The sequence below is a fragment of the Aquarana catesbeiana genome, linkage group LG09, assembly GCF_042186555.1.
Source record: "Aquarana catesbeiana isolate 2022-GZ linkage group LG09, ASM4218655v1, whole genome shotgun sequence".
Classification (NCBI taxonomy): Eukaryota; Metazoa; Chordata; class Amphibia; order Anura; family Ranidae; genus Aquarana; species Aquarana catesbeiana.
This window is the reverse complement of record NC_133332.1, coordinates 269,031,903-269,055,025: the sequence shown is the minus strand read 5'-3', so window position 1 is coordinate 269,055,025 and position 23,123 is coordinate 269,031,903. Positions and strand designations below refer to the sequence as shown.

General features: G+C 43.5%; 1 protein-coding gene across 3 annotated transcripts in view; it reads left to right on the top strand.

Moving 5' to 3' along the window:
* Window positions 1-23,123, top strand: part of IDH3G (isocitrate dehydrogenase (NAD(+)) 3 non-catalytic subunit gamma) — a 224,709-nt gene that overhangs the window by 5,684 nt on the left and 195,902 nt on the right. For all 3 annotated transcript variants that reach the window (XM_073600338.1, XM_073600339.1, XM_073600337.1), the window contains exon 2: window positions 13,625-13,672. In XM_073600338.1, the coding sequence (XP_073456439.1) occupies window positions 13,625-13,672 (48 nt within the window). The remainder of the gene's footprint in view (window positions 1-13,624; window positions 13,673-23,123) is intronic.

Sequence of the window (23,123 nt, the reverse complement as noted above, 5' to 3'; positions counted from 1 at the left end):
AGCCTGGCCACATACAGAGGCCCAGCATTCAAGTAGCACCTCCAGGTGTTTTAGGAGCATAAATTACACATAATTTTCTGACTACCTATCAAACTTTTGAAGGCCCTTCATATTTCTAACACATAGCAGGTACATGCCAAATAACAAAAGATTACCTGTGGTTTTAGAAGTGCAGTGGTCATGGAGGAGAGCATCAATCCAGGCAGCAGGCAGGGGTGTGGTCAGCGACTGCAACAGCAATCATCCAGGCAGCAGGCAGGACTACTGTCCATAGTTCGTACATGCAGAGATACTGTGTCAGCACAGCCAAAGCATTGGTCCAGGTAGCAGGCAGAAATACTGTCCATAGTCAGTAGAGGCAGCTGGCACATATATGGTCAACAAAGCCAAAGTATTGGTCCAGGCAGCAGGAAGATGGTCCATAACGTCCTAGGTCATTACAGGCAGCAATATGATCAGCACAGCCAAAGTATAGGTCCAGGCAGCAGGAGAGACCATCAAGCTTAGGGCCTGGGGGGACAGGGGTAGAGGCTTCTCCCACCCAAATCTTTGAAGCCTCCGGGCAACCAGACCCTGTTCTGGGAGCACAGAAAACCAAAAACTGTCTTTCTCTACTCAGAATGCTATTCAGAAGCCTCGTGAGACCCCTGTGTACTAAAGTGGAAGGGCAAAAGATCAGTCCAAGTGGCAGGCAGAAACATGGTTGATTAACAGGCCGAGGTCGGTGCACGTGGAAGTCAGAAACGTGGTTTAAAACGGCAGGCAGAGGCATCATCGGTAAACAGGCTGAGGTTGGTGCATGTGGAAGTCAGAAACCGTGTTTTAAATCGGCAGGCAAAGACATCATCGGTGAACAGGCCAGGGGTCGGTTAATTAACATGAAAGGTAGAAACATGGTAGCAGGCAAATGATCCACACAGGTATGAGAGATAGGGAAATGGCAGTCTGTTAATAATAGGGGGAACTGATATCTGATGGATGTGTGATTAATTTTTGAAGCAATCTCTGATGCGCAGGCCAGTTTGGGAGGGACATTGGAGACAATAATAGCTGGTATCTCTTCTAACTCCTCCTCTGCTGGATAAACGGCATTACTTTTGGTGTTTTTTTCCAGATTCTGTGGGGGGAATGTTATAGGAAAAATGTTGCTCGTGAAGTTGACTCACACTTTCAGAGCGAATGCTTCCTGGGGCAGGACCTTGTTGGTAAATCAGGGCAGTGACGATTTCTTCAATATACTTGATGTAGGTGATTTTTTTGGTTTTGAGTTGCTGTTTGGTAGCAGAGAAACAAATTAATCGGGGCCATATGAAACAGGTGAAATGCAACTTTAGGGTTGTAACATCTGGTAGTTTAAATCCACCCCCCCATGTACAGATTGTAGTCGTGGACACATTCAGGCTTTACAATGGGGCCGCGTCTTCTTTGGATCTCCACCAAGGTGTTATTGTGAATGGTGGAGAGGATATGGACAACTTTTTGGCCCCTCCACTACATGACCAACACCTCCTCATTTCTCGTGAATGCCGATTCTCCGTTTTGCAATTTTTTTTTTGGTAACAGATTTTGTGGAAATCCCCGTTTTTTTTTATTGTTTTGCTTGTTTTTTTTCTAAAGTACTGCAGGCCAGGGTTTGTTTACTGTAATGCCCTGTACACACGGTCGGACATTGATCGAACATTCCAACAACAAAATCCATGTTTTTTTTCAGACGGATGTTGGCTCAAACTGTCTTGCATACACGGTCGCACAAAGTTGTCAGAAAATCCGATCGTTCTGAACGTGGTGACATAACACACGTACGTCGGGACTATAAACGGGGCAGTAGCCAATAGCTTTCGTCTCTTAAGTTATTCTAAGTATGCGTGGCACTTTGTGCGTCGGATTTGTGTACACACGATCAGAATTTCCGACATAGGATTTTGTTGTCGGAAAATTTTTTAGCAAGCTCTCAAACTTTGTGTGTCGGAAATTCCGATGGAAAATGTGTAATGAAGCCCACACACGGTCGGAATTTCCGACGACAAGGTCCTATCACACATTTTCCGTCGGAAAATCCGACCGTGTGTACAGGGCGTAAAAGTGATGAAAAATGGGGCAGGCTGGTATAATAGTTGTCAACATTAAAGTGGTATCCTTTTTAGAACAGGGCTCCCAGACAATTTTCCCACTGATTCCAATATATGTGGGGCACTCACGGGGATGAAGCTGGGAGTCTTTGCCTTCATAAATCCGGAATGTGTACACGTATCCAGTGGCTCAATCACACAATTTATTTAATTTAAACCCATATTTGGCTCTCTTGGTATATACTGCTTGAAGTGGAGTCGGCCAGTAAAATGTATAAGGGATTCGTCCACGCAAATTTTTTGGTCTGGGATAAAAACTTCTGCAAATCACTGGGAAAAGGAATTGATTAGGGGGCGTAACTTGTACAATTTGTTGTGGCTGGGATGATCTTGGGGGGGGGGGGCGGCACTGTGAATTGTCATTGAAGTGTAGAAAATGCATAATCATGTTGTATCGTGTCCTGGACATGACAGCAGAATTTATCGGCATGGGGTTGGTGGGCCAATAGGCATGGAGTTCGTTCTTTTTTGTAAGCCCCATATTGAATGTAAGGCCCAAAAACAATTTACGTTCGTCCAGTGTGAGACATCGCCACTGGAACATGCGGGCGTAGGATGAATTGGGGTTGACAACAATAAATTGGGATGCATACAGATTGGTTTGATCCACCATATTCTGCAGCAAATCTTGTGGGAAAAATAAATAAAAATCTTATTGGGGAAAAATTCATAGTGTTGGGCTGCACACCAGGCTGTGCGGTGAAAGGGGGGATTATAGCGGATCCTGAGTTGGCAGGCAACCATAAGGGGTTTGCCAGGGCATCTGGAAGGTAGGACCGGGGCTGAATTCTTTGGGTTGTGCGTGTAATTCCAGTACTTGTACTGTGCTCTTCTTCCTGGGGTCTTGCACTGCTGGTGGTGGGCAGGTCATCTGATCTTGGTCCTAATCTCCTTATTCTTTTAGGAGGGACGGTTTCCTCCGGTGACACGAACTCTGATCCACTATCCTCCACTGGCTCATATTCCGAACCAGAGTCAGATGATGGGAGCTCCCAGCTGCTCTCATCATCCGACATTATAAGAATGATATATGCCTCCTCAGGTGTGTAAACCCTTTGAGAGATTATGGCGGTACTTATTGGCGAGCCTGTGTGATTGATTGTACTGGTGGCGGGCCTGTGTGGTGGTACCGATGGCGGTATTAGTGGCGGGCCTGTGTGGTGGTACCGATGGCGGTATTAGTGGTGGGCCTGTGTGGTGGTACCAATGGCGGTACTAGTGATGGGCCTGTATGGCGGTACTGGTGACAGGCCTGTTTGGCGGTACCGATGATGGTACTAGTGATGGGCCTGTGTGGTGGTACTGGTTGTGGGCCTGTGTGGCAGTATCGATGGCGGGTCTGTGTAGATATACCGATGTCGGTACTAGTGGCGGGCCTGTGTAGATATACCGATGGCGGTATTAGTGGTGGTACCCATGGCGGTACTGGTGGCAGGGCTGTGTGGCGGTACCGATGGCGGTACTACACCCTGTTCCAAATTATTATGCCAATGACGTTTTTCTCATTTACCTAAATAATTGACGTAAACAACAGTCAGCATAATTTTCATGTTGTCAACTATTAAGAGTACAATTCAAATTTTATTGAACAAACCTCCTAATGATAACAGTTTTTATTTTTCAAAATAAAAAACTTACAATGCACTTTTCCAAATTATTACGCTCAGTAAGTTTTGAAACACTTTATAGGTTGTAAAGAACTTAAAATTGTCATTTGTTGTGTTTGCAGCATATTTACTGAAATCAAAAGCTATTTCAATCAAACTTTGAACAACATTTAAACTTTTCAAACATTTTAACAGGTCACGTTACATTTTAACATAGGACCCCCTTATTAGCAGCTTTACAAGTCTTGCATCCATTGAACTTTTGAGTTTTTGGACAGTTTCTGCTTGAATTTGTTTGCAAGATGTCAAAATACCCTCCCAGAGCTGCTGTTTGGATGTAAACTACCTCCTACCCTAATACATCTTTTGCTTGAAGATGCTCCAAAGGTTCTCAATAGGATTGAGGTCAGGGGAGGATGGAGGCCACACCATGACTTTCACTCCTTTTATCCCCATAGCAACCATTGATGCAGAGGTATTCTTTGCAGCATGAGATGGTGCATTGTCATGCATGAAGATGATTTTATTACGGAAAGCATAGTTCTTCCTTCTGTACCAGGGAAGGAAGTGGTCAGTCAGGAACTCCACATACTTTGCAGAGGTCATCTTTACACCTTCGGGGACCCTAAAGGGGCCGACCAGCTCACTTCCCATGATTACGACCAAAAACATGACTCCACCACAGCCTTGCTGACGTGGCCATCCACCAACCATCCACTACTCCATCCATCTGGACCACCCAGGGTTGCACGGCACTCAGCAGTGAACAGGACTGTTTGAAAATTAGTTATTAGTGGTGGCCGAATGGAAGGTTTATGCATAGTTGCAAGACTCTGGAGGACTCTACACCTTGATGTCCGTGGGACTCCTGAGGCACCAGCAGCTTCAAATATCTGTTTGCTGCTATGTAATGGTGTTTTAACAGCTGCTCTCTTGATCCGATGCATGGATCTGGCAGAAATCTTCCTCAACGTGCCTTTATCTGCACGAAACCTGTCTGTGCTCTGAATCGGCCACAAATCTCTTAATAGTGTGATGATCACGCTTAAGTTTTCGTGAAATACCTTGTCCAAGGCATTGAACTATTTCACTCTTTTCGGCAGCAGAGAGATCCTTTTTTTTTCCCCATATTTCTCGAAAATGGTGCTCTGCTTAATAATGTGGAACACCCTCCTTTAGTAGTTTTTCATTTTAATTGGGCTCACCTGGCAACCTAATTATCACACGTGTCCAAGATTGTTTTCAGTGATCAAAAGAGCCCTGAGACACAATGCCATCCGTAAGTTAAACTGAAAAACAAAATATTTAATCTTTGTGACACTGAAATATAGAATTTGCATAATAATTTTGGAACGGTGTAGTGATGGGCCTGTGTGGCGGTACCGATGGCGGGCCTGTGTAGATATACCGATGGTGGTATTAGTGGTGGTACTACTGAGCCTGTGTGGCGGTACTAGTGGCGGGCCTGATGGCGGTACCGATGGCGGACCTGTGTAGATATGCCGATGGTGGTACTAGTGAGCCTGTGTGGCGGTACCGATGATGGTACTGGTGGCGGTACCAATGGCGGGCCTGATGGCAGTACTGGTGGCGGGCCTGATGGCGGTACTGATGGCAGTACTTGTGGTGGGCCTGTGACAGGTAGGCTGTTTGACAGATGGGCTGTGCGACTGACAGATCCAGATGAAGTTCTGACAGGTCCTCTTTATTGGGGGGGGGGGTTGTACACAGTAAAACAATAGACTTCTCAGACAGACACTGATATCTCACTCACTGATCCCTGCTCTCTCCTCACACAGTGTGTGAGGAGAGAGCAGGGATCAGATAGTAACTGCTCTCCTGTGTTGCCATTTGTGACTGGCTGTGATTGGACACAACTAGTTACATGGTAAACAGCCAGTCTCATTGGCTGTTTTACCCTGATCGGGGAAGCGCTGTGTCCAAGGGACACGTGCAATCCGGCGGCGCACTTCATGCGCTCCTCCGATTCTTCTGTCACATGTGATCGGCTGTGATTGGACACAGCCGATCATGTGGTAAACAGACAATTTCATTGGCTGTTTACTGTGATCGGGGTAACGCTGTGTCCGAGGGACACATGCCGCCCTCGATCGCCACGCTGCGTGCCCCTGCGGGCGCACGCTAGGGGATATCCTGCTGGACGTAATATGACGCCCAGTCAGGATAACGCAACCACCGCCCGGCTGTCAATCTTCTATAGGCCGGGCAGGAAGTGCTTAAAGAGGAGTTCCCCATGAAAAAAAAAATAAAAGTCAGCAGCTACAAATACTGTAGCTGCTGACTTTTTTAATACTAGGACACTTGCCTGTCCAGGGTTCGGCTCTCGGGTGCTGCCGCCGCTGCCATTCGTATGAAAGGGAACATGGCAGTAAAGCCTTTCTGCTTCACAGCCGGTTCCCTACTGCACATGCGCGAATTATGCTGCGCTTTCTAATTGGCCTGGCGGAGAAAGGAGGCGTGGGGACAGGTACCTGTCAAAAACAGAAAGGTGCCAAATGTGGCACTGGAGGGGGGGGAGGAGTCGGTTAAGCAGAAGTTCCACTTTTTGGTGTGATGTAATCGATGCATTATTATACAATCTAGTATAACATATATAACTATTGCATATATGTATTAATTTGTCTAATCCCTATAGTTAGTCTATTAAACTCTGAGCACGTTACTGTTAATATCACAATAATACCAGGTTAGCTATGAAACCAAACACACGGTGCTGCTAGTAAAAACAATATCTTATTTATTTCCCAAGAAAATAGGAATGTACTAACATCACACACTACACAGCACAGTATATACAGTGGGGATGGAAAATATTCAGACTCCCTTACATTTTTCACTCATTGTTATATTGCAGCCATTTGCTAAAATCATTTAAGTTAATTTTTTTCCTCATTAATGTACACACAGCACCCCATATTGACAGAAAAACACAGAATTGTTGACATTTTTGCAGATTTATTAAAAAAGAAAAACCGAAATATCACATGGTCCTAAGTATTCAGACCCTTTGCTGTGACACTCATATATTTAACTCAGGTGCTGTCCATTTCTTCTGATCATCCTTGAGATGGTTCTACACCTTCATTTGAGTCCAGCTGTGTTTGATTATACTGATTGGACTTGATTAGGAAAGCCACACACCTGTCTATATAAGACCTTACAGCTCACAGTGCATGTCAGAGCAAATGAGAATCATGAGGTCAAAAGAACTGCCTGAAGAGCTCAGAGACAGAATTGTGGCAAGGCACAGATGTAGCCAAGGTTACAAAAAAAATTCTGCTGCACTTAAGGTTCCTAAGAGCACAGTGGCCTCCATAATCCTTAAATGGAAGATGTTTGGGACTACCAGAACCCTTCCTAGAGCTGGCCATCCGGCCAAACTGAGCTATCGGGGGAGAAGAGGCTTGGTGAGAGAGGTAAAGAAGAACCCAAAGATCACTGTGGCTGAGCTCCAGAGATGCAGTTAGAAGATGGGAGAAAGTTGTAGAACGTCAACCATCACTGCAGCCCTCCACCAGTCGGGGCTTTATGGCAGAGTGGCCCGACGGAAGCCTCTCTTCAGTGCAAGACACATGAAAGCCCGCATGGAGTTTGCTAAAAAACACCTGAAGGACTCCAAGATGGTGAGAAATAAGATTCTCGGGGGGCGTGGCCGACCGAAGAGGAAGATGGATGCTTAAGATCATAGCTCGTCAGCCAGGGGAAACAATCCAGCGCAATAGGCCGCCATCACAACCCCATTCACAACCACCCTTGCTCCAAACATTCAGGAGATCAATATGCAGTCATCCAGAAAAAGATTTACAGACCACAAGCCCCAGAAACTCACAGAATTCGCCTACAAGCCGGCGAGCAGTGAATCCCAAGATGGCGATGGCCGTGCCGCGAGATTCCTACACGGACCTCCCGGATGCCATCCCGGACGAACAACCGGTTACAGGGTACCGCTGATGAGCTCTCCCATCCCCCAAAGTGTGACCCTCTCCCTGGCAGCCCAGCAAAAGCTAAAATGCGGTTGGATATGCCACTGCAGCGGACATAGCGCCCGCAAATTGAGGCCCAGGCTCCTATTCCCTTCTCCCTTGACCAGGCCTTGCACTCCTCCATGGCCTCCTTCCCTACCTCAGGCCAGCCAGTCATGGACACTACCCTGAAGGAGGCCATGGAGGAGGCAAGGAGTGCAAGATGACAGGGTGACTAATGCTGAGAGAGGCCTAAATGCTTGTACCTCCACAGTGAATTAAGTCATTGAGACTTTTGATGCTGTTAAAGAGGAACAGTCATGGATGTGCGCAAAGCTGGCCGATTTAGAAGACAGATCCCGCAGGAACAATGTCAAGCTGAGAGGCATACCCGAGACCATACTACCTGCGGACCTACCACGCTATGCAAAAGAATTGATGCATATCGTAATCCCTGAAGCATCCCCGCGGGATGTTATAATAGACAGGATTCACAGAATCGCTGAACCATCCCACCTGGCAGCCTCGGTCCCCAGGGACGTACTGATGAGGGTCCATTTCTACCACATCAAAGAAAAACTCCTCATGGTAGTCAAAGCTAAATCGCCCTTACCAGCTCCCTACACAGGGGTTCAATTCTTCCCTGACCTGTCTAAGTACACCTTTCAACTGAGACGTCAGATGAACCCAATTACCAAGGACCTGCAAAACCACAAGATACAATATAAATGGCGATACCCAGCTGCAATCCTTATTGTGGGAAACGGGCAAACTTGCACAATCGGAGATCTTGACAAAGGCCTGAAGCTCCTCCACTCCTGGGGTATAATTCCAGAACTACCCGGACCAGCTCCGCATGACAGAGGATCAACTAAATCCTGCAGACATCTGGACCGCAATTTCAACCGAACGATGCAACTTTAAGTGCTAAACATGGCCGACAACCGTCACTACAGCTCCCCTGAGCTCTGGCAGCATGCTACTCCTGACCTCTCCTTCCAGTGTTAATAACTTTTTGTACTCCCATCTGAAGGACACCACGGTGCTCAGCACCCTCTCTAAGTTGTTTCTTGTTGAACCAATATCAACATTTGCACCGAACCCTCCACTAACAACACTATACAAGTTTCTTTTTTTATTGTTTCTTTTTATCTCAAAGCTTTCTCTTTGACTCTCTCACTGTTTTGAAACCTAACATATTATTCTATTCGCAGTCTCCCAGTCCACCCTACTTTCAGACCCTCGGACAGCCACAAGCCTACTACTGAGTCTCGCTCCCAGAAACCTTTAGAACCAAAGAAATAAGATTCTCTGGTCTGATGAGACCAAGATAGAACTTTTTGGCCTTAATTCTAAGCGGTATGTGTGGAGAAAACCAGGCACTGCTCATCACCTGTCCAATACAGTACCAACAGTGAAGCATGGTGGTGGCAGCATCATGCTGTGGGGGTGTTTTTCAGCTGCAGGGACAGGACGTCTGGTTGCAATCGAGGGAAAGATGAATGCAGCCAAGTACAGGGATATCCTGGACGAAAACCTTCTCCAGAGTGCTCAGGACCTCAGACTGGGCCGAAGGTTTACCTTCCAACAAGACATTGACCCTAAGCACACAGCTAAAAAAATGGAGTGGCTTCACAACAACTCCGTGACTGTTCTTGAATGGTCCAGCCAAAGCCCTGACTTAAACCCAATTGAGCATCTCTGGAGAGACCTAAAAATGGCTGTCCACCAACGTTTACCATCCAACCTGACAAAACTGGAGAGGATCTGCAAGGAGGATTGGCAGAGGATCCCCAAATCCAGGTGTGAAAAACTTGTTGCATCTTTCCCAAAAAGACCCTGTCACGGAACGTCCCACACTCCGCTTGAGTGCTTCCGTCATATACCACTTCCTCCCAGTCTGTATACAGATATCAGATATTCCAACCTCTCTGAGCAGAAAACAAGGCGACACTTGCTTCACTGCTAACATGGACTGTTTATTATGAATCTAATTTACAAGACTTTATATGCCGTTGGAACCTCCTCTAACAATACAACTGTAACTTAATTAACATGAGCTAATTATCTAATCCTTTATACAGCCTAGGTGACTGAGACATGACCTTTCGCCCAGACTTGTGGTCACCGAGCTTCACACAGTTAATTAACACAAACAACAATGGGTGAAAAGACTCTTAGAGCCACACTAGACTTATTTACAATAAACCCATTATAGCAGAATTGATGACATTAGCATTTAACAGTACGAGTCCCAACCGTATAAATCAGTCACCATTCTAATATGGCATATAAAGGGTTCCCAGAGTCTGTGTGTTTTTGGGGGGACATGGAGCTGAATCCAAAGTAACACCAACCCCAGGGTCCCCAGGCATACAGCTCACAGAGAGCACCATTCCCCCAAATGCTAGGGCCCATAATCAAAAGGCAACAGGCCCGCACCCAGTCCTCTCCAACAGCCTCTGTCCCGGCCAGGTCCGTCACAGACCCATGGCTGTATTAGATCAAAAGGGTGCTTCTACTAAATACTGAGCAAAGGGTCTGAATACTTAGGACCATGTCATATTTCAGTTTTTCTTTTTTAATAAATATATAAAAATGTCAACAAATCTTTGTTTTTTTTGTCAATATGGGGAGTTGTGTGTACAATTAATGAGGGAAAAAAAATGAACTTAAATGATTTTAGCAAATGGCTGCAATATAACAAAGAGTGAAAAATGTAAGGGGGTCTGAATACTTTCCGTCCCCACTGTATATACAGAGCATATAACAAAAATGAAATATCAAAGATACTTATCACACATGGTTGCATCTACTGGTTCTGGCTGATAAAAGGGGTCTGGGCCACGTGGATTTTAGGCCCAAGCCCTCAGTCAGAGCAAAGTCCCAAGATGGCAGAGAGACAGCCTCATGGCAGGCTTTGCAGCGAAACAGAGAGAGAGAAATTGCCTGTGTGCTCCTTTCATTCAAACATACACGCCCACTCGTAGCCACCCCAATTTGCCTTCCAACTAATAACTATTTCCAAGAGGGAGTCCTTCAAATGTCTGCCCATTCTCCACGAAGCATGCTGTATTGATCACTATGGGCAGCGTTTGTCCATGAATCATCTCTATTAGCCCTGTGTCAAATCTCAATAGACATCTTGGCAGCAGTGGTCTCTTTGAAGCTTGTAATCACACATCACAGCAGGTGGGCTTGAGTCAAGCCATTGTTGTTCTGATTACCAAGCTTTGATGTGTCTCATTCAACTGAGGCTCATTCAACTCAACTAACTGAGGCTACCTGGCTGTAACAACCAGGAAGTAAAATACCAGAAGTATGATACTAAACCATATTGCTATCCAACATGGTGACACTCTGCTTTAAGCTCATAAGCTTCTCTAAACACAACTTTGGTGCTTTTTTTTTTTCCAGCCTCTAAACACTGCTCTTACAATACTGATCTAAACACCTGTTGTGCATAGGCTAACATAGAGCTGCTCTTGGAGGCATATTAAAAAAAAAAAAAAAACACCCAGACGCCCTACCTAATGGCTTTTTTTTCTGCCTGTGTTCATGAGTTCATTTAAAGGATACAGGACCTATCCTAGTTTTGTTGTTGAAAATGTTGTCAATGTTTTGTAGCATTTCCTTTGCTATTAACTCACTCTTTGGCAAATGTGGGGTTAGACCACAAAGATGAAGCTGTTCCCCTTAGTTGCTTTTTACTCTTGCCTAATATCCTGTTGCTGCAGATGGCACTATAACCCACTAGCTCTGATTTCTCAATTTTAAGGCTGTGTCCTTCGAACTGAGAAAAGATGCGGTTACGGTAAATACATAAAATGTATTTATGTATTTATTTTTATTTTTTTTCAGCAGAGGTAATGGCAGCCCCAACATATTTCTCATTACAGGTTTATTTTAGTCACTGATCTGGAATGCATGTCAGGACCCCTGACTTCATCAGCTGCATACTTATTCCAGGTTAGTGGCTAAGAGGCTAATGTTCCCAACCTCAGAGTTGCCAATGCCCTATAAGTACTCCATAGGATGAAACCGTACAATGTAGGCACATACTGGTGGCTACAGATACCTTGAAATGCATTTAAAGGGGTTGTAAAGGGAGAAGGTTTTTTTTATCTTAATGCATTCTATATATTAAGATAAAAAAAAAAAAACCTTCTGTGTGCAGCAGTCCCTCTAATACTTACTTGAGCCCACTCTCTGTCCAGCGATGTCCACGAGTGTCTCGTCTGCCTGGGACACCCCTCCTCATTGGCTGAGACAGCAGCGTGGCACCATTGGCTCCCGCTGCTGTCAATCAAAATCAGTCAGCCAATCAGGGGAGAGAGGGGCCGGGTCGTGGGCTCCGTGCCTGAATGGATACACAGAGCTGTGACTCGACTCGGATGCCCCTATAGCAAGCAGCTTGCTGTCGGGCACTCAGTAGGAGGGAGGGGCCAGGAGCTCGGGCGAGTGAGCCGAGAAGAGGCGGATCCGGGCTGCTCTGTGCAAATCCACTGCAACAGAGCAGGTAAGCACCTGAACGACCGCAACATACAGAAATATACAATGTAATACTGACATATAATCACACACGTAGGTTGGACTTGTGTCTTTTTTCAACCTCACCTACTATGTAAGTATAACATGTTTGTTATTTTTTAAAGCAAAAAAGCGAACCTTTACAATGGCTTTTAATGTTGCATTCTCTAGGTCTGTCATTCTCCTACTTTAATCTTGTAGAAGAAGTTTGCAGGTCAGAAGATTTAGATTACTGTCTGTTGACTTTTTCTACTTTAGAGACTCATTATTTAGTGAAGGCAAGATAAGGATGATATGGGCAAAGTGGATTGTATTTAACCATTTACCTATAGATATAGGAAGATGTGAAAATACTGTATAGTGTGAATAATAAATGAAAGCTAATGATGACCATAGTATCAATGTGAGGGGATGGTATGAGAGTTAAGAATGAGTGAATATGAAAAAGGAAGCAAATGTAATGTTTAAGATGCTAAAGTAAAACCAAATTATGTAAATTAACATGTAAGAAAAACTTGTAATAAAGTGTTTTGAAAAAAAGGATGATTTATGATCCAACTAATAACGGCTGCAAAACAAACAGTGGCCAAGGCATGGAAATCTCCTACATTGGTACTAGCAGAAACAATTCACAGAATGAATAATACAATGTCCCATGCTAAGATGGTAGCCATCGATCAAAATCAAATTCCAAAATTTGAAAAACTTTGGCATCCTTGGATAAAACAAAAGTTCCTGTCAAACTTCAATGACTCTGTCCTGTTGCCATGGTAACAGATTAAATGACTTACAGAGACACCCATTCTAAGGCTTCAAAGAGAACTAAAAAGAATAATAAACTGACGAGCGGGACAACCTTGTGGACCATACCTCTACCTTTCAACCCTTTTTCTTCTTTCTCTTTCCTTTTCTCCACCTCACGATTAAAGCTCATTTTCAGAATTTATTTGACCTATATACACTCTACTTGTAAACAATATGTATAGTAGGTATAAATCATTTAAATACCTACAAAAGTAACTAAGGAAATGATATATATCTTTAATTTAGGTTTACGTGAACCCAATGTTTAATATTTGAAATTTCATGATATTTACCTATATAAACCCTACTGTAAAACAATAAGCTTACTTTATAGATCCTTGTAAACTTACTTTATGTATCTTTATAACATTGTATACTCAATAAACTTCTTTTGACAAGGAAAAAAAGGATGATGACCCTGTAGCTTGCACCTTTAAAAAAACAAAAAAAAACAATGCAGGTTAAGTATTTATATTTTGAGGAAAAAGAATACCGAACAATGCACCTGCTATCTAAAAAATATATAAAGATGTTAATAATTTTTAATATGTTTTGGTCTGCTTTATTGCAGGTGTTTTCTGTGTCTGTTGCATCGGCTCAGCAAAGAGATTATTCGTCGGTAAGTGTGCTATAGCTTTTCTGTTAACCACTTAAGGACCAGCCTCGTTTTGGATTTTAGGTGTTTACATGTTTAAAACAGGTTTTTCTGCTAGAAAATTACTTAGAACCCCCAAACATTATATATGGTTTTTCTTCTAACACCCTAGAGAATACAATGGCGGTCATTGCAATACTTTTTTTCGCACCGTATTTGCGCAGCGGTCTTATAAGCGCACTTTTTTTGGAAAAAATTCACTTTTTTGAATAAAAAAATAAAACAGTAAAGTTATCCCAATTCTTTTTTATATTGTGAAATATAATGTTACGCCAAGTAAATTGATACCCAACATGTCATGCTTGAAAATTGCGCCCGCTCGTGGAATGGCGTCAAACTTTTACCCGTTTAAAAAATTCTACAGGTTGCATATTTTGCGCTACAGAGGAGGTCTAGGGCTAGAATTATTGCTCTCGCTCTACCGGTCACGGCGATACCTCACATGTGTGGTTTGACCACCGTTTTCATATGCGGGCGCTACTCGCGTATGCGTTCGCTTCTGCGCGCGAGCTCGTCGGGACAGGGGGGTTTTAAAAATTTTTTTTTTTATTTTTATTATTTATTTTACAATATTTTATTTATTTTTACACTGTTTAAAAAAAAAAAAAAAAATTGTGTCACTTTTATTCCTATTACAAGGAATGTAAACATCCCTTGTAATAGAAAAAAGCATGGCAGGACCTCTTAAATATGAGATCTGGGGTCAAAAAGACCTCAGATCTCATATTTACACTAAAATGCAATAAAAAAAAAAAAAAAAAAAGTCATTTAGAAAAATGACATTTGAAAAAATATGCCTTTTAAGAGGCGTGGACGGAAGTGACGTTTTGATGTCGCTTCCGCCCAGCAGTGTCATGGAGAAGAGTGAGCGCCATCTTGGCCTCACTTGTCTCCAGACAAACCACGGAAGAGGACGCGATCGCCTCCGCCGCTACCGACGGCTCCGGTAAGCGGCGGAGGGCACTGGATTGCGGCGGGAGGGGGGGGGGGCCCTCTCCCGCCACCGATAAAAGTGATCTTGCGGCGAATCCGCCGCAGGGACCACTTTTATCTGAAAGCCGGCCGCCGCACGAAAACGGGGATACCAGGGTTATGGCAGCTAGCTGCTGTCATAACAACGATATCCCCGTTCAAACTTAGGACGTATATAGTCGTGCGGCGGTCGGGAAGTGGTTAAAGGGCTAATAATTGAAATTACCCCACCTATCCTCCAGCTCTACTGATCCATGACAGCCTGACCTGGGTCCATGAAAACCTGGGGCTGCGAGTAAGTGGGCTGAATGAAAAAAAAATTTTTTTTTTTTTTTTTTTTTTTTTTTTTTTGTCATCTTTTACCGGCCTATCTAAAATACGAGTTTCCTGAAGATACCCTATTTTTCTCACAAATTGGACTTCCTTTTCTAGGATGCACAGGACTGAGGAGCATAAGGTTAAAGGGGTTGTAAAGTCAGAAGGTATTTTTTTATCTTAATGCAGTCTATGCATTAAGATAAAAAAAACCTGGGTGCAGCAGCCCCCCTAATACTTACCTGAGCCCCATCTCTGTCCAGCGATGTCCACGAGTGTCACGGCCATCCCAAACTCTCTCTCCTGACTGGCTGAGACACAGCAGCTGCGCCATTGGCTCCCACTGCCATCAATCAAAGTCAGTCAGCCAATCGGGAAAGAGGTGCTAGGCCACAGCCCTGTGCCTGAATGGACATGGAGCTGTGACCCCGCCCGGGAGCCCCCATAGCAAGATGCTCGACAGGAGGTAGGGGCCAGAAGCGCCAAAGTGGGACCCGAAAAGGAGGATCCGGGCTGCTCTGTGCAAGTCCACTGCACAGAGGCGGTAAGTATAACATGTTTTTTATTTTTATAGAAAAAAAACAAGACTTTATAGCTGTTGTTTTTGGCTTCAGACATTTTTTTATGCAGCCAATAAACTCCCCAGCATGTTAACCTATGTGTCCGTGCACACATAGGCTGTTATCAGCTGTTTTTGGCAGGGACGTTTTGTGGCTGAAAAACCCCTCCAGAATTAGTGGGTTTTGAGAGGAGTTTTTCAGCTCCAACTCTGAAAAAAGTTTAAAAACGTAAAAAAACTCCTGAAAAACGTGGCTATGCAGCGTTTATCAGCGTTTTTGAACCATAAGCTTTTGCAGGAGTATAAATTTTGTTAAATGCTGAGGAACGAATTCTACAGCTTGCCACAGCAAACGCTACTGGCTTTTTTATAATGTCCAGTGTGCATGAGGCCTAAGAGTGATACTAAAGTCTTGTTTTTGTTTTTTGTTTTTTTTGTTTAACAATAACAAACATGTTATGCTTACCTGCTCTGTGCAGTGGATTTGTACAGAGCAGCCCAGATCCTCCTCTTCTCCCTTACCGGCACTCCTGGCCCCTCCCTCCTGCCAAGTGCCCCCACAGCAAACAACTTGCTATGGCGACAGCTGAGCCGCTGCTCTGTGTCCATTCAGACATGGAGCCGTGGCTCCCCCCCCCTCTCCTCATTGGCTCAGTGACTTTGGCAGCATTGGGAGCCAATAAGGAGAGCGAGCCACCCAAGACACTCATGCAACATTGCTGGATTGAGATGGGCCTCAGGTAAGTATTAGGAGGGGCTGAGGGGGGGGGGAGGTGGTGCACACAGAAGGTGTTTATCTAATACATAGAATGCATTAAACCGTTTGTTAACCAAAAAAATGGATCCTGCTCCTTTAAAGCATGTTATATGACACTATGACACAGTGCTTGTCCTGTGTCATTTGGCCCTCTGTAACACCTAAAAAACCTGGCTGATCCTGCCAGTTTCTCCCCACCTCTCTGTAAACTGACCACGGTGTATCATGGCTGCTGTGACCAGACACCGTGGTCCGTTCACGTGCCTCTGTCATCAGCAGCTTGCTATCTGCTCTCCTCTCTGCTCCTGTGTCATCGTCCACCCCCTCTCCTCCCTGTGTTTGTGAGCTGCCCCTCCCCCTCCTGCTGCTCTCATAACACTAACCTGTATACACCATCAACACTGCCTCCTATTTCAGTGTCCCCCTCTGTAAATGATTTATAAATATAAATCCTGTACATACCTCATTTAAAAGCTGAGATTGTGATCACATGACCAGCCAGATCTCTCCTCCTCCTCTCCAGACTGACATCAGTCATGATATAGCTAAGAAATCTTCATTTAAAGGGCTATATAATCGGATCCATCCAACTTAACACACAGCCATTAACGTCTAAACTGCTGGCAACATAAGTGAGTACACCCATAAGTGAAAATGTCCAAATTGGGCCCAGTTTGCGATTTTTTTCTCTCCTTGGTGTCATGTGACTCGTTAGTGTTACAAGGTCTCAGGTGTGAATGGGGAGCAGGTGTGTTAAATTTGTTGTTGTTGCTCTCACTCTCTCATACATGGCATCTCATGGCAAAGAACTCTCTGAGCATCTAAAAAAAAAGAATTGTTGCTCTACATAAAGATGGCCTAGGCTATAAGAAGATTACCTAGACCCTGAAACTGAGTTGCAGCACGGTGGCCAAGACCATACAACGGTTTAACAGGACAGGTTCCACTCAGAACAGGCCTCGCCCTGGCCGACCAAAAAAGTTGAGTGTGTGTGCTTAGCGTCGGATTCAGAGGTTGCCTTTGGGAAAGACGTATGAGTGCTGTCAGCATTGCTGCAGAGGTTGAAGGGGTGGGGGGTCAGCCTGTCAGTGCTCAGACCATAGGCCGTACACTGCATCAATTTGGTCTGCATGGCTGTTGTCCCAGAAGGAAGCCTCTTAAGATGATGCACAAGAAAGCCTGCAGTTTACTGAAGACAAGCTGGAACCATGTCCTGTGGTCTGATGAGACCAAGATAAACTTATTTGGTTCAGATGGTGTCAAGCATGTGTGGCGGCAACCAGGTGAGGAGTACAAAGACAAGTGTGTCTTGCCTACAGTCAAGCATGGTGGTGGGAGTGTCATGGTCTGGGGCTGCATGAGTGCTGCCAGCACTGGGGAGCTACAGTTCATTTTGGGAACCATGAATGCCAGCATGTACTGTGACATACAGAAGCAGAGCATGGTCTCCTCCCTTCGAAGACTGGGCCGCAGGGCAGTATTCCAACATAAGGACCCCCAACACACCTTCAAGACGACCACTGCCTTGCTAAAGAAGCTGAGGGTAAAGGTGATGGACTGGCCAAGCATGTCTCCAGACCTAAACCCTATTGAGCATCTGTGGGGCATCCGCATATGGAAGGTGGAAGAGCGCAAGGTCTCTAACATCCACCAGCTCTGTGATGTCATCATGGAGGAGTAGAAGAGGACTCCAGTGGCAACCTGTGAAGCTCTGGTGAACTCCATGCCCAAGAGGGTTAAGGCTACATAGTTACATAGTAGGTGAGGTTGAAAAAAGACACAAGTCCATCAAGTCCAACCTATGTGTGTGATTATGTGTCAGTATTACATTACATATCCCTGTATATTGCGGTCATTCAGGTGATTATCTAATAGTTTCTTGAAGCTATCAATGCTCCCCGCTGAGACCACCGCCTGTGGAAGGGAATTCCACATCCTTGCCGCTCTTACAGTAAAGAACCCTCTACGTAGTTTAAGGTTAAACCTCTTTTCCTCTAATTGCAATGAGTGGCCACGAGTCTTATTAAACTCTCTTCTGCGAAAAAGTTTTATCCCTATTGTGTGGTCACCAGTACAGTATTTGTAAATTGAAATCATATCCCCTCTCAAGCGTCTCTTCTCCAGAGAGAATAAGTTCAGTGCTCGCAACCTTTCCTCATAACTAAGATCCTCCAGACCCTTTAACTAAGATCCTCCAGACCCTGTGCTGTGCTGGAAAATAATGGTGGCCACACAATATTTATATTTTGGGCCCAATTTGGACATTTTCACTTAGGGGTGTACTCACTTTTGTCACCAACGCTTTAGACATTAATGGTTGTCTGTTGGTTATTTTGAGGGGACAGCAAATTTACACTGTTATACAAGCTGTACACTCACTACTTTACACTATGTATGTGTGTGTGTGTGTATATATATATATATATATATATATATATATATATATATATATATATATATATATATATTGTCTGTCTATATGTGTGTGTATAATATATATATATATATATATATATATATATATATATATATATATATATATATATATATATATATATAGCTATTATTATTTATTTCAGTTATTTATATAGTGCCGTCAATTTACGCAGCGCTTTACATATACATTGTACATTCACATCAGTCCCTACCCTCAAGGAGCTTACAATCTAAGGTCCCTAACTTGCATTCATACATACTAGGGACAATTTAGACAGGATCCAATTAACCTACCAGCATGTCTTTGGAGTGTGGGAGGAAACCGGAGTACCCAGAGGAAACCCATGCAGGCACAGGGAGAACGTGCAAACTCCAGGCAGGTAGTGTCATGGTTGGGATTCGAACCAGCGACCCTTCTTACTGCTAGGCAAAAGTGCTACCCACTACACCACTGTGCCATTATGTATACACTGTGCATTATAAATATACACACCGGCGGATCTTTCTTGGCGTGAGTCGGGGGAAACAATAAGCCCTAGAGACACTGGCGAGCCGGGGGAGGGTGATGTACCCTCCCGCTGCTTCTGAAAGCGTGCCAGCGGCTCATGATATCTTCAGCCATAATCCTGGTAAACCTCTTGCAGAACACATCGTGTGTAATAAAAAAAAAATATATATATATATATATATAATATATATATATATATATATATATATATATATATATATATATATATTCTCTTAATCTCCTCCATTATGTGAGGAGTAGGAAAATTCAGTCCCTATCAGGGCATCCTATGATGACAACTATGGCGCCCTCCCTAGCCACACAAGGACAGGACGTACGCTATTTGCAGGATTACCAGGTGAAAATAGTACAAAAAACTTTCAAAATGTTAAATTAATGCAGACAATACACCAAGGACTAGTAAGCTGCAATATAGTAAATTTTTGGTTTTGGGTTTTAGGTATACTTTAAATCTGGAGGGCACACAGGAGGGCACAAACACCTAATGCGTTACTCAAGGTTTACTGTATAAAACAAAACTTAGTCAAATGAATACTCATAAAAGTAAATGTATATAGTCGTTGTATAACCCCAAATCTTAATCCAGTGCGGGAATAGCGTAACCAGACAAAAGCTACCTTGGAAAGCTGACACGTTTTGGGGGACGCACCCCCTTCTTCAGAGCTCACTTTAAAGCTGACAATTAACCATTCTCATGCTATACAACTGCTTTTTTGAATGTACAGTTTGAGTACAGGTACAATTGTGTGTACCAGCTATTTGACAATAGATAATCAGACTGCATCAAGGGTCCTCTTTTTATGTAAAGTGTCCCTCCAGTATAGCATGTGTAGTGTTTTTACACTTCTCCAGCTCCCAAAAGTTGAATCAACAATTAGTGGAAACTGGTATAACCTGACTGACTGCTGTCACTCATTCGATGTTTAACACATACTACTAAAATAATTATGAAACATGATCTATGTTTATAGCCTCCACTATTTGGGGTACATAAAAGACCACATAGACTAGTTCTTATGGAAAAACATATTTTAAGCAACAGACAGCATGGATTCATGAAAGACAGAAGTTGTCAAACAAATCTGATTTCTTTTTATGAGGAGGTAAGTATAACCTTGGACAAAGAGGTGGCTGTGGACGTGGCATACCTGGATTTTGCAAAAGCGTTTGACACGGTTCCCCACACACGGATCATGTGTAAGGTAAGGTCTACAGGCCTTAAAGATCAATTTATAAATGGATGGAAAACTGGCTAAAAGCCAGAATTCAGAGAGTAGTTGTTAATAATTCTTACTCTGAATGGTCTAAGGTTATCAGTGGTGTACCCCAAGGTTCAGTGTTGGGACCCTTACTTTTCAATAACTTTATAAATGATATAGGGGCTGAGATTAAAAGTAACATTTCTGTCTTTGTAGATGACACTAAGCTATGCAGTGGAATAACGTCCTTACAGGATGCCTCCAATTTACAAGCCGACCTCAATGCACTGTCTAATTGGGCAACTAAGTGACAAATGAGGTTTAATGTTGATAAATTTAAAGTTATGCACTTGGGGACTAAGAATATGCATGCATCATACATACTAGGGGGAGTACAACTGAGGGAATCCATAGTGAAGGATCTGGGGGTTTTGGTAGATCACAAGCTCAATAGTAGCATGCAATGCCAAGCTGCGGTTTCCAAAGCGAGAAAAGTATTTTCTTGTATGGACTCCAGAGAGATATAATTTTGTCCCTGTACAAATCATTCGTAAGACCTCATCTGAAATATGCAGTTCAGTTTTGGGCTCCAGTTCTCAAAAAGGATACCTGGAAACTGGAGAATGTGCAGAGAAGGGCAACCAAACTAATAAGAGGTATGGAGGAGCTCAGCTATGAGGAAAGATTAGAGGAACTGCATCTATTCCCTCTTGAGAAGAGGAGATCAAGGGGGATATGATCAACAAGTACAAATACATAAGTGGTCCAAATAGTGAACTTGGTGTTGAGTCACTTTAAGGTCATTACAGAGGTCAAGGGGGCACTCTTTACGTCTAGAGGAAAAAAGATTTAATCTCCAGATACGGAAAGGTTTCTTCACAGTAAGAATTGTAGCAGCGCTAAATCTGAACCACAAAAAACAATGAATAATATTATAGATATTGACCAATAACAATAAATATGAATACACCCAAAACCAATTAATCAGTGAGAAAAAATAAGAGTCCAAGGTGTCTATAAAAAAGAAAAAAAGAAAAAAAACAGTTTATGATATGGTGTAAGGTAGAACTCTTCTACTGTGAATTCAATCACAACCAAAATCCATGAAACAAATACAGTATATATAAAAATTGAAAAAGTGACGATTCCTCCACCTCCAGTAAGTCATAACGGCTCTGTATATAGCCATACGTATATGCCTGGCCCTAGCCATTTTGATCCATCTGGCACATCAGTTGCTGAAAACGAATATGGGTTTGGTGGTAGTATGCAAAATTATTTTTTTTCCCTTACGTGACATGGAGGGTCCGTCATGTGAATATGAAGGGAGGGATATAATCCCTTACTCATGTGGGGCCCCTTTAGTGCCATATTATCCAACTAACAGTGGTGGTGCCACACAAGGTGGTCCAGGTTCCTTTGGCCAAGACCCACAACAGTGGGGTTTTCACAGGCCCGGTCAGGGCATCAAGCGAGCCATAGACCAAGGAGAGGAACCAGATGGGTGAAACTTGTACGAACTAAAGAGAAAAAGACTGTGATAGGGACAGGCGTTTTCAAACTTAGCACAGTGACAATCTGAGAAACTAGTGCTAGATAAGGGTCTAAAATTTGCACCTCCACGGAGGCTCAATAAATTTGAAACTTATATGGATATACACAAATTTAATTGCAAATTAAACATTAAACGATATATGCTTTCTAACCCAATTGGAGATGGTAAGATGATGTCCACTGATTATCAACATTCTGGACTGGCCAATGCCTCTTTGTCCAACCCCCCTGGGGCATTGGCTCCCTCCATTAAGGTGTTTAAGGATGTTCTACTTAGAGATCTTGACAAAATGCCCATCAAAAAGGTGCAAATTAATCAGGAATTAAATGTGGGTTTAGACTCTTTGTGTGACAACAGGGAATTGGTTATTAGACTTGTGGACAGGGGGGGAGGGATTGAGGTTTTAAATAGGGGTGATTATTTGGCAGAAATGCATAGGATCTTGGGAGATCGTGACATATACCCCTTTTGTTTCTGACCCTAAGAGCACCTACCAGAAACAACTGGATGGTATACAAAAAGGGTTTACAAAAGGAATTATCGACAAAAAGGAGAAATTGTACCTCATCCCCAAAGCACCTCGCACCCCTATTTTATACTACATGCCCAAAATTCATAAACACCTTACCTGCCCCCCCCGGGACGTCCCATTGTGAGTGGGATTGATTCCATTACGTCCTGGGTGGGCAGGTATATTGATTTTTTTTTCCTTCAACCCTTGATGGCTAAGATGCCTTCCCATATCACTCTAGACATGTAATCAATCTTTTGCTTGGTCATACTCCTACTACCAATATGTGGATGGTTAAGGCAGACGTAACTTCACACTTTACGATAATACCCCACAACTTGGGACTCTTCGCCATGGAGTATTATCTTAGACATGATTCTGGGTTGCATGATGAGCAAATTTGTTTTATTATGGAACTTTTAGAATATGCAGCATCCCATAATTATTTTTGGTTTGAAAAACAATTTTATCGCCAAGATCATGGGGTTGCTATGGGGGGCTAAATATTCCCCCAGTTAAGCTAACCTTTTTATGGCTCTGTGGGAGGAGGATGTCGTCTGTTTGCCAGAGACCCCAACTGAG